A 15,578-nucleotide genomic window follows, 5' to 3' on the forward strand; every position below is an offset into this window, starting at 1 on the left:
GATAATGAACAGTAATATGTGAAAATTAACAGTGAGCAGCCTATCTGTGAAAAAACTTACTTCTGAAAATGAGCTGGTTTTTTGACTTTGAAACAGACATCCGTGTACAGGTTCTGGATATCTGATGAATAACTACATATGAAATACCTGGGTTTTGGTATAAACTGATAGCCCGAAAGGAATGTTTTTAAATAGCAGTAGGGGATTTCAAGAGGAACCAATCCTTATCTGTCCAAGCGTCCATAAATAAGATCTAAATAAACTTATTTCAGTTATTCATATTAGTTATAGAATGTGCTTATAATCTATCTTTTGACAAGTTACGCTTGAGTTTAAAAGTATACTAGATTTGATTAGCTGAAATATTCCAACGGTATGCTCTTTCTTGGGAGAATTTTTTCCTCCCAAATCACTTGCCATGGACAGACACTCTTCAAAAGGATCTGGGTTTTCTTCTTTTTCCCTAACAGTTACTATTTTGTGCGAAAGGAGTCATGCTTCCCATCTTCCTATAGCCAGAGGTACTTCCCCATGTCTGTTAGTGCGTGTGCCCATGAAACAGTCTCGGTTCCCACTGTTCTGTAGCCCCTCTCCCGTCCTGCACAGTACCTGCATGGGCTGCAGAGACCCGCAGTCCTGGTGCTGGCCTGACAGTGACCTTCTCCACGTGGGAGCATCTTAGCCTTGGATTTGCTTCGTATTCTTTACAAAAAAACCCATATATATATATCAGTGAATCCACTGAATTCCTGTAGGAAATACATGTGTAAATTAAAACTGGCTAATCCATGTACAGAGATATGAGCCTGTCCCCAGATGTGTGAGGTTAAGTGTTTTACTACCCAAAGCTGTGTGATAAAACATGGGCAAGTTTCAGATCAGAATTGAAGGTGGGGGTTTTTTCTTCAAATCTAGTTTAGTCCTTTATTGCATTGAGTTTCATCACTGTAAAAAAGACTCTTTTTTTTTTCTATCTGATTATATAGAAGTGGCAATCCTACTCTTGTCCAAGGAATTCTGTTCACATGGTTCAAACGAACACCATAGAAAGCAATTTACTCTATAAACAGGTTTCAAACAAATTACTTCAGCAATGAAAGAAAGTGTTTAAGGTGGACATTTTTCAGCAAATACTCTGGTTCTTGGAGTGCTTTTAATGGTGGTAAATTTTACATGAACACTTACTTTAAAAGCTTTTTGGTGTAATATAAATGATGCACTTGTTATCTCAAAGCCGTCAAGACAAAATCTAATATTTGTAAACTGCTCGAACAGGAATTTTGTTTTATGCTCCCTATGAATGAAAATGGGCCTTTTACTGCTTCTGCACCTGTTTGTATGTTGAGATGTGTCCTGCAGAATGAGGTGAAGATGCCGTTCATTTCAAATTCAACCAATTTGTATTTTTCTTTGTGTACAACTCTCTGAATAAACAGAAATCCTGGATGACTGCTCTACTAATTGCAATGGGAATGGAGAATGTATCTCGGGGCACTGCCACTGTTTCCCGGGATTCCTTGGTCCTGATTGTGCAAAAGGTAATCTCATACTAACTGACGCACAGTGCATGACAGGGATCATGATTACCGTGTGTGACTGCTGGGCTTGCAAAGATTCAAAGTGATTAAAGCAGATTAAATTCCCTTTTCCAGCTAGATGGCAGATACAGTACAAGCACACACATAGGAAGTTTCTTTATGCTGTACTTGAGCTAAGATGCATCAACCACTTTTCTCTCCCTGACTTTCAGAGTTATTAGATTCCTCCATCCCTCTTCACATCCGCTCCGTGATTATAAGATACATTTTTCACTAAGTGTGCTAGCTTAGCATAATGTTTTCTGTTATTTAAAAATGACAAACAGTTTCACTTTGGAGAAAATTACATAAGTCAGTCAAATGCTTCTGTGGTCTTAACTTGAATAGGGTGTGGAAAAGAAACCTAAAGCAACTTAGAGACTGGTTTTGAGCATTGGGGCAAAAACCATGCTAAAAAGATTGTCAGTGAGCTTATATCTGTTTCAGATATTTCTGTCAGTACTATCCATCATCTGCTGCGTATGATGTCTGGACGTTCTCATGTTTTTCCAATGTTTCCTCAAATTTAGGATTGACTTTATTTTTTAAGAGCTTGATTGGCTCAGAAATTGATACTGGATTCTAAAACTAAGCTTCCACATCGCTGGTTTACACGCAGATCAGTAATGGCTAAAACTTCAGTAATGTTAGGTCTGCTTAGAAGAAAGGAGAAAATGGCAGTGTCTTGCTTCAGTTCACAGGGAAGCAATATTAATCTTACTGAAAATCATAAGCAGGCATCACTGCAAATCTTCCGCGGAGGCCAATCAAAGGGAGGGAATTATTTTTATCTTCTAAGATATCCCATTTCAGGTCAAAATTAAGTTATACTAGTGAAGCAGACTGAGGAGACGAGGACGTTGTATTACTGCTGCACTACCTAGTTCAAAGATTTCAGCAAGTCACAACCCTCAAATCAAATGCAGCATCGAGGGGCTGGAGTGGAAAAGCAATTTTACAGAACGATAAATGCAATAAATGTTAATCTGTGTAAGTATGTAAATACATTAAAAAGGTCAATCTGCCTTCTTCAGATTCCTGCCCAGTGCTATGCAGCGGAAATGGAGAATATGAGAAAGGTCACTGTGTGTGTCGAAATGGGTGGAAAGGACCAGAGTGTGATGTTCCAGAAGAACAGTGTATTGATCCGACCTGCTTTGGCCATGGTACTTGTATCATGGGCGTCTGCATCTGTGTCCCTGGATACAAAGGAGAGATTTGTGAGGAAGGTTTGTGAAGTTTCCCTCTCTCTAGTTAGGGGGTTTGATTTTTGTCTTTAATCTCCAAACCTTTTTTAAGGTAGTTAAGAACTCACATAGATGTGAGAAGCTTACCATGAAGCAGTTCTGTTTTGCTCAAAAGCACCTTTATTGTGTCATAGAAAATAATGTTAAGAGAGAAAATCATCAAAGGTAAAGGCATTTAGGTCTCAGTGACAGTCAATGGAAGCTGATCACATAATTTCCAAGATTCACATTTTTATTCTAAAAGATTAAAATTATTTAACATTGTCTAATAAGACTATCTAATAATTGTAGCATGGGCAGTCCTCTGAAATACTCAGTTTCTCTTTCGGTCCAGGAAGACTCTAGTTCTCGGATGATTTCTGTTCCCTCCCTCCATTGAATCTCAGTAGCCAGAACAGAACTGGGTGGAATTTTTTGCCTTTCAGCAAGCAGTGTATTCTCAATCCTCCAAAAGTTTCCCGGAAAACATCTCAGCAAGCAAGGATTCCTTTTTTTTTGTGAAAGTTGTGAGACCATCTTGATTTGTTTGTCTCCACTTTTATTCTTCCAGGCTCCAGATACTTTTTTCGGGAAGGGTGGCTGGCATCCCCAGTCCGCCTTGCTGCCCGTAACCTCAGTCCCTTAGCACACACTGTCAGAGAGCCTGTGCAGAGTTTTTTACTTGGCCAAAAGGTAAGGGTAAGGCAGTCAGAAGATCATTTAAACAAAATATGATGTGGTTCTCCAAAGTAATCAGAAGATTGTAATCAGCTTTTCCCTTTCTTCATTGTGCTACATCTTAGATTTTTCTGCGAAGAACATGCTGACAGTATAAAGCCAAAAAAGCAGCAAACAGTCTCAGTTTACCAGAGCATATTGTGTAATTCTGTTGTCATATGTCATTTTTACTGTGAGCCTGTGTTCAGGGTACTAAACTGGCATCCTTTAAGGCTTGGCTAATAAAAAGTGGGAAATTCTGAGAACAAGTACTTGTACTTTTGCTGGTTGTAGTACCGATGTGTCTCTGCCCTCATCTGCAGAAAGAAGCAGTTGTTGTTTGCCTGTTAGCATTTCTGAGATAGCTCATCAGCTTTGACTTTATTCCCCTGTGCATAGCCTCGAAAGGCAAAACTCTTCTTCATGCTTGCCCTGATTTGATGATTTTTTCGCTAGTCCCCTTAGCCTGAAGGTAGTGACAGCATACTTTGTGCTTCCTGCTATATAGATTTTAGGTAATTCTGTTGAGTAGCACACAGAGGAGGCTCTTTATGTGGTTTGAATTCTGTAGTCAGAAAAATGTCCAGGATGGATTTGATGGATTTGACATACCTGGTACGGTTTTTAAAGGAACGATCAAGAGAATGCTCCTGACGTGCACAGTTGTTGGTAGTTTCAGAAACAGACAAAACCAAGAAAACCCAAATGGGAAAAAGCAAGTAATACACAGATTTACTCGCTGAGGCTGTGATGCCGAACAAGCCTGTAGCTGGTGAGGGGCTGACTGCTGTTTCCAGTTGCTTTGTTTCTTGCCATAACGTGATCCTGCAAAATGGTTGAAAAAAATAATTGAGATAAACGGACTCAGACAGCTATTGAAATGAAGAGTGTGAAAACATTGGATTTTTAAAGTAAGAGACGTATTTAAATTTTTAAAAAAGGTGGAATTCTGTAGAAATAAGGTGGATGAAACAAACCCGTGCAACCAAGTACAGTGGGGTTTTATTGTAACAGCATGTGCATGACATGACTGTTCGGTTTACTGTATTGTACAACATAACTTGTGCAGTAGTGGAAGTAATTCTGTCACGAATTCAGATTACATTATTGTATGTAAATGTGAGTTTAGTATTGTAGCAGTATCGTTATCATAGCAGACATTGTAACAGATTTACTATCCAGGGAACACCAGTAGCTACATGTATTCATTGCTATGGAAGTCCTTTGAATTTGTCCTGTCAGATTATCATTACTAAAGTCAGTGATACTTTTTAAACTGTTTATGGAGTCACTCAATTAATTTTAAAGATCAGCAAAATAAAGAGCTGTCTCAGGATGAGAGAAAATTACCGCATATTTCTGTCCTATGCTTAGCAAGATATGCGTTGTCCAGAAACACTGATTCCCCTCTTTCAGAATTACATTGTGCTGTGCACAAGCCTGGAAGGCTAAAAAAGTTACAACATAAATCTCAAAATAAGATCTTGAATTGGTGGCATAGCAGCTCAAATGATAAAGCATCACTTCTTTATTCCTAGGTCAAAAGTTCCTATAAACTGGAGGCCGTTAATCTCTACATCTGAAGTATTTAGTCTTCCCTTACCGAAGCAGAAAGCATCTCTTCATTCCTGTAGCACAGAACACCGTTTGTTAAGTTTACAATTTAATTATTAAAACAGTACTTAAAACTACATACAAGAACTTTCAAAGTGCCTCTTTAACATCAGTCGGAAGCATGATCTAACATGAATAGGCTTTTGGCTAATTGTTTCCCATGCTCGGACCCCGCAAATCCTCTTCAGCTCTGCAGTCTTCCTGCAGCCTCCAGAGAAGGCAGGCTGTGTTCTGCTTAAAATCTGTCTTGTTAAAGAAATGCTGGGGCTTTATGAAAGAATATGCTGATTATAGAGGACTAACCAGCTGATTTAAATTCTTCTACAGAGCTCCTGAATTTTTCACTAGGAATAGTTTAATCCAAATTGAGAACAAATTTAGCTCTTTGTCTGTTTGCAAATTGTTCATCAGTACGTTATGACTTTTATGAATCTGTTCATTATCTGCAATTGCCCAGCACATACTTTTTATGAGTGTATGAGATTTTTTTACAGCAAGCATTCAGTCAGAGGTTCACTACTCAGGGTTAGTGGCTGGCCATTTTTTTTTAATCAAATTTTCAGCCGTAGAGATAGGAAGATGAAAGAATAAATCTTTCTTTTCCCAGATGTAAATAAATCACAGAGCACAAATACCCAAATGGAAACACAGTGCACAATTGTAGAAGTAATTATTAATTGCTCCAGTTCTTTCCCAGCCCTGCTACTGAAGCACAAACTTCACTGACTTGGACTAATAGATCTGTCTTGGGAATCTGTGTTTTAAAATAAGACAATATCCTTGACAAGCAGAATCATGTGATCTCTAACAGTCTACATGCTTGCTTTTTTCCTTGCTTTTTAGCTTATACTTTTGCAGAGATGTTAGCATAGACTGTTTTTTCCTTGTGTTTGTTAACATCATTACAGTTTGGGTATTTGCACAAAAATCACCAAGTTAGTCTGAATCCCTGATGTATTTCACTAGGAAACCACTGTAAAGGTGCAAGTTTTATGCGCTAAGTTGCATATTCCCTGCTTTCCAGAGGACTGCTTGGATCCGATGTGCTCTGGCCATGGTGTGTGCGTTCAAGGGGAATGTCACTGCTCCACGGGCTGGGGCGGTGTGAACTGTGAGACGGCTCTTCCCGTGTGCCAGGAGCAGTGCTCGGGGCATGGGACTTTTCTCCTGGACACAGGAGTCTGCAGCTGTGAACCACAGTGGACGGGTTCAGACTGTTCAACAGGTATGCTGGAGATTTTATTTTTTCAATAATGCCTACGCTTTCTGTTTGGGTCATGAAAGAAAGTAGTTGCTATTATTGTGCTAGTACGAATTTAAAAAACAAGACAGGGATGAACCAGGGGTACTGTGGCATGGCATTCAACGGGCTTGTCAGCAACTGGCTTTCTGTTGACAAGGATAGAAAGGCTTTTTCTCTGTGACAAGAACGTTGACTGCCCGATGGCGTGGCGGTGAGAACAGTAGTCCTGCCAGAGTGCAAGTGCCTCCTGGCATGTGTTGGAGTTAAGCATTACTCTCACCTGAGATGTTGAGCACGTATCAGGCTCATGCAATGAGGGAATCCACAACTCTGAGAGAGACTGGGAGGATATAAAAAAAAATAACAGTCTAAATGCAGTGACTGATGAGTAAGAAGGCCCTGTCAAAAAAATCTTTAAACAAAAATGACCATCCATTCTCTCATGCTGGGATAAAAACTCTTTTCTTTCTTAGAGGACCATCAAGGTTTGATCCCATTGAATTTGATTAAGAGTTGAAATGGATTTCCTATGTGCTTTGTACATTTACGTTTCATTTTCTTGAAATGAATGCACTCTGGACATTTTACTCTGTAATGGAGCATGTCATTATCAATGTACGTACTACTTTTTTTTTCCCCCCTATAAAGCTCACAAAACTGGAATCTCAGATGATAAGCAGCACATCCCAGTACAGAATAGATGCAAGTGACAGATTTGCTGAATGCTGTGGAATACAACCAGTGGTCCAAGTCACCAATTTTTCTTAGAAATCATCATTCCAAAGAACACTTGGAACAGTATAAATTTCCATTCAGATCTTTAAAACGTATGGTTACAATGTTTAAGTTGGGACTTATGAAATGTCGCCCTCCATGATAACTTTTCAAGCAACAAAATATTGATCTGCTGATAATTTTCAGTGTTTGTTACAAAGACCCTGCATTCATTCAACACTCCAAAATTAATGGATGTAATTTCAGTCTGACATTGTCGGATATGGTACCTGCTTTGACAAAAATTGACTTTTTATTGGCTTTCAGCAAAAGCCCAGTTGCTTGCATTTTTATCATGTATTTTATTATGTGTAAAAATACTCCCTGAAGGTTAGTAATAGTCCTTGCATTAATGAAGCAAATAATTAGGAAAGGTGCTAGCTATGTACTAATTTTTTACTCACAAAATATGCAAACTAATTCTGTTGTAACACAACATTACTGTAGCTCAAAAAGAGATGTTAATCTCCAATAGGTTCATTGTGTCAGCTGCATGGGGCAATTAGATATTAAGTAAGGGAACAAAGAGCGCATAAATAGCTGCAGTGAAGAGGCTTTTATCTTGTGTGCTAGGATCATAGTTTTCATGTTTGTCTCAGCTCCAAAGCTGTTTTGATTAATTTTTAGAAGAAACGTAACTTTTTTCCTTACTGCCGTCAACTAGTAGGGAAAATACCTCTCTTCATCCCTACTGTCTTCTGAGTTATCAAAGGATGCTTTTACAACCACCAACAGGCATCTCTCTTTATAGCTAGATACTTCAGGTTTCTCCTTTTGAATATATCTTTCTTCATAGGTGTTAAACTCAATTCAGGATTGTTGTGGCAATACAATAAGCATTAGACTGAAGTATAGATGTTCATTTGCACTTGAGACTTTCTTCCTATGATCAGTGATTGCTGTGCATGCTGGAAGTAAAACTTGATTTTAGTGAGGAAGGAAAACATCAGATGAGTAAGTCAACAAGGTCAAAATAAATGAGTTGTCATATGTGAATGGAAAAAATCACGAGGTTCTGTACAATGAAGAGGATGAAACAGGTAAACCACAGACTGCTCATCTGGAATCAGACAAGGCAAACTTTGCAACTGATAGACGAGCAGTCTCTCAGCCTGCCTCAAACCCTTGCACTTTCCCTCCATCTCTGTACCGCATCATTGTCAGTAGTGTGAAAATTTGTCTTTCTGTATCACCTTGAAGAATATAGGCTCCAGTCCTGATGATTCCTGCATTCCCCAGCAAATTCCAAATACTTTCAAAATAAAAGGATGAATTATTTTAAGTTTTATGTTTTTCCTAAATAGAAATTAATATATCTTGCTGTACTTTAAAAAGGAGAAACAGCAAAGGTGCCAGAAAGTTTTTGAGTACATTATCCCAGATGCACTGTGGCCCACCCAAAGAGGGATGAGCCATCTCTGTGATACCTTCCCATACCTGCCCATCTGTAGCTCCTCAAACAATAAGAAATTCCATTTTACAAGCGACAGACTGGGGAAAGACACAGATCAGTGTGGACATGGAGGAACAGAGATGAAGGGTGACTGTGTGACTCATGGATATCCTAAGGAATTGCTAATATTTGGAGCCCCAACCTGAGATCTAGAATCATTTGTGGAGTTTTGAGGCTGGAAAAGACCATGGTGTTCCTGCTGCTTGATTTTCTGTAGGCCACGTACGAAAAAAAAAAAAAAATCATCCTTAAGTTTCTGCTTGACACTCATAATTTCTGTTTAGTTGTTAGAAATTCAACTTTCTCGCAAAGACTGAAAATGAAGGATAGTCTACCATGTCCTTAGGCGAATTGGTTCAATTATGACTGACCCTCTCTGCTAAAAAGTGCACCTTCTACTCCCAGTTTGAATAGGTGAAAAGTCTTACAATTGTGTTTCTTTCTGTGAGGTGAAAGACTGTCAAATGCTTTGTCAAATTCACTATATTTTTTGTCCTTAATGTTTATAAAAACAGCCAATATTTTAAATCCATTTGCTTTTCATAATGCTACATACACACACACCTCTATCTCCATCCCCCTCCTTTCTCTTTCTCTTGCTCTCTCTCCCTATCTCGAGCCCTGCCTCCACAAGAAGAATAATGCCATAAAAAAATTGATGTATTTCTTGGGTTTTGGGTAGGCCTTTTGGGAGGTATGACTGTCCACGTAAAGTATGCGTTTTTCTTTTCCTATTGCTTCATAAAAAAATTACATCAAGGGAACACTAAAATTCTAAACTTAACTATTCAAAGGTCAAAGAAAGACAAAAGAAGGTACCTAGACGTTAACTAACTCATCTCTCCCGTGTTTCTTATGAAACAGGTTTCATTTTTCACACTTATGGAAATGTCATTTTGCTAAGGATGTATGGCCTGACCATTCAAGCAGTTACTTGCTCTTGTATATACTTGTTCTTCTGTACAGTTGCTGTATTAAAGACAATGTCTTTTTCTAATCTACCAGACTGTTCAGATCAGATTCTACATGAAATTGCATGTTGAGAGTGTTTGGATACAACAAACACTGAACTGTGCCATGATTGATTTAACTGGTTGGTAAGAAGTGGCTAGTTTAGAAAAGGTGAAATGTGTATACGGTTATATATAAATATTTGAGGGAGCACACGCACGAAAGCACAGAGTAATGGTGTGAATTGAATTTATTTCTCGCCTTCCCTTGCATTACACCAGCTTCTCGCCAAAAGAGTGGTAATTCTGAAGTGCTTCAAGATCTTACTGTTATCATCAGAGGCCTGAAGCCAGGATCCTTCCCCAGCGTAGAGTAGACCTGCACACTTTCTTTGCACTTCTTTGATTCCCAAAGTATTTCCAAGACCAAAAGAAACAGAGCCACAACACTGTTACAGTTCCACACTGTCCAAGCCAGTTTTGGCTAGTCAGCTTAACACAGATGTCCAGCATACTCTCTGCTCTGACCTGTGGGCTGCCAAAAACCAATCTCACTGCACCACCTCCAGATGCTCCTTCTAGGTCCAAAGTTCTTGATGGCCACTTGCCATCCCTTGAGGTCCAGAAAATCCTCGTACAGAACTCCAAAACAGCTGTCAGGATATGTTTTCATCGTATTTGAGTTGGTTCTCAATAAGAGCAGCTCAGTATGGCTTGAAAGTTGTTCAGATTTAGTACTGCTAATCCTACACTACTTGTAGGACACAACCTATGTCGGCTTTTTATTCAGCTCTGTTAAGATCCATCCTGTTACAGCCATATTTGGCCTCTTTCTACCTTACAATATTGAACTTCCATGAAAAGCCATTTTCTTTTGTTAGCTCAGATTTCAGTTTGCTTGTCCCAGAGATGACATGGTTTTCATTCAGGCTTTGCCTTGCTACTTACGCTCCTATTTGTAAAGGCTTTTCCTATCAGCTAACGTTCAAACAAAAGGTAATCTGCTTCTAATTCCTTTGCCTTCTTTAGGCATCATCAACTGAATTTCACTCTGAAAATATTGGCAGATCTTTAGCTACACCAATCAAAACAACATTGATGGGTATCCTTTCTACAGCCATATGTGACACAAGGAGAAAAAACATCACTTACCTTCTATCTGTACCTAAGATTTGGTTTATTATATGGATAAGATCAAAGTGCTTTAATTTTTCTATATGATTATACACTGCCACGTATTTGCCAAGAGGGAGATGGATGAGCCTGTTTTTCCAATTTGCCAACTGGCTTGAACACCGAAGGTTGAAAACAAGCTATGGTTTTGAGTGCTTCAAAATTATACCAATGTCAGAAATTTGTAGAGAAGCAGCATAGAGTTATTCCAGCTGAGTTCTTCCAAATGCTGTAGCCTGGACATAGCTGTTATAATTCCAGTTGCAAGGATCAGTGCTGCAGTCATTATTCAAGTAATATAATGGAATCTTCCATTCCTGCTGGCCTGAACGGACATCGCTTGGTGCCTTTACCTGTGGTGTAATCTATGTTGAAATATACACTGAGATCCCGTGTCTTCTTCTACAATAACTTTATTTCTTTAAGTCGTTTTAGTCGGCTGTCCCTTGAACAGTCATCCATCCCACTTTCTGCAGTCTTCACTTTGGACTGTACAAGGAATGAGGAGAGTTGTGTTCGCTTTTGCCTAAAAGTAAGGGAGGCACAGCTTTTAGGGCCAAGCTGAGTTGATCTCAGGCAGAGCTCCACAGACATCTCTGAGGAGAGCTGTCTTTCCACCATTTTGCTTCCCAAAGTGTTTCCAAGACAAAAAGAAACAGCAACAGCACTGTTACAATTCCACATTGTCCAAGACATTGACCCCAACAGTCACATCTACCATACAGCAAATAGGTCATCTTCAAACATTGTAATGGCTTTAGCTCATCCTGTCAAAAAAACCCATGTGATTTTATCTCTCTAATCATTAGTTTGTGGAAAAACAAATGCTTCTCTGATGTAAAGCACAGCAACTTAAAAACCCATGGTAATACAATATAAATGCGAGTATTCTGTGTTTGAATTAATTGCTTACTGTCTTGTTTATCACTTTGCTCATTTAGTTTTAGTTTTTTCCTAGTTTGGTCATCCTTTGGCAAGTCACACAAAAATGCCCAAAGACATTTGGCCGTTACCAATTTAGCCATCTGACAGTGGACGTGCCCAAGAGAGATGCACAAGAGATTGGGTTCTGTTTCTCATTTAGTCTCCCCCGCTCCTCTAAAAGATGTGAATAGAGAATAGGAACTTCATGCTTTGTTCCAAGTGAGACTGGTTATAAATTTTTTTTTGTGAAAACTACCTGGAAAAGATCATCCTTAGAACATGTCGGAGTCTCAGCATGTTTACACCATACCGAATCCAGTTATGATTGTATGTGAAAATCCATTATTATTCAGACCTTCAACATACAGCTCAGTTGACCCATTGCAGTATGGGGGTGATTTACTGCATACATGACAAAATAATACAGTAGGATGGAAGACTGATAGTGCACTATTTTAATGTCACCAGGACTTCAGTATAGTCAACTTTTTACTTACTGTCTGTGGATCTTTGTTGCTTTATTTATAGGCTGTCATCCAAAATCCCTTGATGTTAATGAGTCATCTCCCTTTGAGGCACAGAGGCAGTGCTTTTCAGAAAGACAAAATCAAACTTGTTAGTACTGACTACTCATGTCAGGTAGAAGGGAAGCTCTGGCTAATTGAAGGTGCAGCATCGATGAACTGAACAAAAAAAAATCGTCTTCTGTTCTCAGATTGACACCTTTAACATGGAGCCTTGAGATTAAGGGAGTGAAATATCACGAGAAAATGGATGACAGAGTTGTTCAGTGGGGCAGAGCCTTAGCTAGTATAAATTAGCATAACTGCAGTGATGCCACCGGTGCAATCCCAGTGTGTTTCAGGTGAGAATCCAGCCCCGAGTCACTAATTAATTGCAGCACTATGCCTAAAATATTATAGACTGAAAAGTAATGAAATCTGTGACAGAGCTGATGCCTCTGACATCCTGTCCTGTATTCGTTTCTCCAGACTCTATTCAGCTAAAGTAGGCCAGTTTCCGTCCTCCTTACTCCAGGATATTTGTCATAATTCCACTGAATCCATTTATACCACTGAAGCAACCTAATTATGATTGGGAGAAGAATACTGGCAGTTCTTAGTCACAAAAACATTCATCCTAAAATGATTATATGAAGATGGTATATATTTAGCATATCTATTTTTGGTTAAGCTCTCTCTAGCAAGATTGGTGGTAATTTTACAAAGGGTAAAAATGGATCAGTAGCCTTTTCCTCCAGTATCTTGCGAAGCATAAAACCTCTTTAAAACTGAAGTGCTTTGAAAAATGCAAAATGTTGTAATTGTTGTAAATTGATATGTGCAGAGTAGAGTAATTTAAAAATCATTAGAAGTATGCATTTTTTAAAGTGCTTCAAAAAGAAATGAAGGCATAATACAGTTTATTAATATAGTTCAAGACATCTCAAATTGGTTTCAAAATTAAACATCAAAAACTGCAACTTGAAAAAATAATTAGGTAAAACCATTTCATCGCAATCAGAAAACTCTTCAGGTTTAGGAAATTGCAAATTACGGGTGTCAGTCATTCTGATTTGCCAAGGACAAGGATATTCACTACAAACAACTCGCAGTAGTGAAATTAGCCCTGAAATTTCCTCAGTACATGATGTAATCTGCCATGCATTTTCTATAGACTGCTCTGTTCCATGTTGGTACTTCTACTCTGCTCTCTATTTTAGACAAATCTCAAGAACTTTTCAATTACACTATAACCATCCTTCATTGTTTTGTTCTGAAGAAATGATGGACTTACTTAATTTCATCTAACTGTCCTCTTTCTTTAATTTGTGAGGAGCTTTGACTATTACTGCTCTGCTAATTAAAAGGATGATTGAAGTTTCCCCTGCTGTACATTGTCTGACATTGTAGAAAGAGTCTTCTTACTACTGTATATTTCATTGAAAAGAAAAAAACGATGTGTGTCTAGTTTGATTTGTATCTCCTGTAGAGTTGCAAGAGTTTGCAAAAAGATATCTGGTGAGCAAGATTTCTATTAAAAACTTAGTAGTTAAAGATTGGAACACTTAGTATGTGTTGCTGGAGAATTTAAAACATGAGAAATTTAAGGCAGTGAAGAAGCACTCCAATAAAAATTAATTCTCCTGCATGTTGAAATCAGTCCAGAGGGAACCAGAAATACCTGATATAGTCATGTATTGATTTAAGAAATAGGATAAGTCAAGGGTATGAGATATACAATGAGGGAACTTGGGATGTTTTTCAACTGATTGCTGCTTATTTTGCAGATATGCCAAAAATAATGGCTCTTTCCTTCCCTTTTTCTTCCTGAAAATTAAGATTCTTAATCTATTGCTGTCTGCACCTCATTCAGCAATTATTGGAAATATCCCTCATTCAAACATAATTTACTTAAGTCAGCTTTTGTAAATCCTGCTCTAATCCACAAAAAAGGTATTACTTACTCCACTGAGTGGAATCCACAGACCCAATTTCAGATGCTTCTGTCCCAGCAGCTCTTCCCGTATCCAGGAGCAAGATACCCGAATTGCTCTGGTGACAGCAATATGATCCTGTTTATCCTACCTTTAGCTAGCTAACAGACACTTTCCTCTCTGTACGCACGGCATTATGTCGCTATGGGGAGCCCATTGTGTCCGGGAGCTGCCCCCCTCAATGTGTTTTGTGCTACACCAGCTCCAGTAGGTCTGTTTTGAGAGTAATGCTCATTAGGATCCCTAGGCAGCACCTGTGTAAGATCATGATGGCTGTGAAGCTAGAGAGCTTGATATAAAGCTGTTACGACCTCAGGTGATTATCTATAGCAAAACCTGGCAAATAAGTGGGATTTTAGTAGCAATTCAGGTGCCAAAGTGGGTCAAGAACCTCCAAATTAGGTAAGCTAAGCAAAGGGTCCTAAGGGTCTAAATTTTGGATTTCAATGTTTAAAGTTGTACTTAAGTGCCTGCATCCCTTTTTGCATCTCAACCTTATCACCTACATGGTAGTCTACTAGAAAGTGATTAAGAACCATAGTAAAGCAACGGACAGGATATAGCATGGAAAGGACTTTTATGAATACTCTATGTCCAAGAAAATATCAAGGTGGAAATTCTGAATATGAAAGGCTCGTACTCCACAAGAACCCTTTATAAAAGAGGTCTCTGAAGTAGAGAAGTTGTGGGAACATTCTGCTGGTGTTGTGGATGCTGCAATGGAGGGGAAAAAACAGCCTAGATGGACAACAGAACAGTAGCGACATACAAAATCTTCAACTTTTAATTTGTTAAGCCAAGTCCAGTGATGAAACTCTGACAAGTTATCCATACCACCAGCATTGAAAGAAGGGTTCTTGTGTTAGGAGGGAGCTTCCCTTCCTCACAGCTGGAAAAGCACAATGGGAATTGCTAGAGCAAGAGTACAGAAAAGCACTAGAACAGCTAGAGGTTTTGTCCTTCAGTGAATTTCAGAACAGCTGTTATGCAAACTGTGTTGTATCAGTCCCTGAAAAGCAGATATTTATTATATTTTTTTATTGTCATGGTAAGAGTTCTACAAAAATAGCTATCATTTCAATACGCTTATGCAGCAAAGTCTATGAAGTTTAACTTACCTCTGAAAATAGGAAATTGCTATCCATAAAAGTCAAAATTATAGGAACTTTCTTTTCTCCTACATATTGCATTTTTAAGCTTTTTGATTCTGTAGATTGTTGTAAGGGTAACATGTGTAGACACCTAAGGACTTCCTGGTCTCTACCCTCTTTAAGGACTTCTGCTTAAATTTTTAGGCTCAAATAATACTTTTTAAATAAAATTAAATTTATAGTAATTATGCAAGAGCATTTCAATGGTGATAGAGCAAAAACTCCTTGTGTATTGTAGCTGCAGTGTACATTTGGGCATGTCACTCTTCAGTTTAGGAA

At 38.6% G+C, this 15,578-nt stretch overlaps 1 protein-coding gene across 6 annotated transcripts in view; it reads left to right on the forward strand.

The window, feature by feature from the left end:
- Positions 1-15,578, forward strand: part of TENM1 (teneurin transmembrane protein 1) — a 634,570-nt gene that overhangs the window by 503,134 nt on the left and 115,858 nt on the right. For all 6 annotated transcript variants that reach the window (XM_087748549.1, XM_087748548.1, XM_087748550.1 and 3 more), the window contains 3 exons: positions 1,437-1,538; positions 2,612-2,806; positions 6,159-6,359. In XM_087748549.1, the coding sequence (XP_087604675.1) occupies positions 1,437-1,538; positions 2,612-2,806; positions 6,159-6,359 (498 nt within the window). The remainder of the gene's footprint in view (positions 1-1,436; positions 1,539-2,611; positions 2,807-6,158; positions 6,360-15,578) is intronic.

The sequence above is a fragment of the Nipponia nippon genome, unplaced genomic scaffold, assembly GCF_047370975.1.
Source record: "Nipponia nippon isolate SJK-2023a ecotype South Korea unplaced genomic scaffold, ASM4737097v1 scaffold_12, whole genome shotgun sequence".
Classification (NCBI taxonomy): domain Eukaryota; kingdom Metazoa; phylum Chordata; class Aves; order Pelecaniformes; family Threskiornithidae; genus Nipponia; species Nipponia nippon.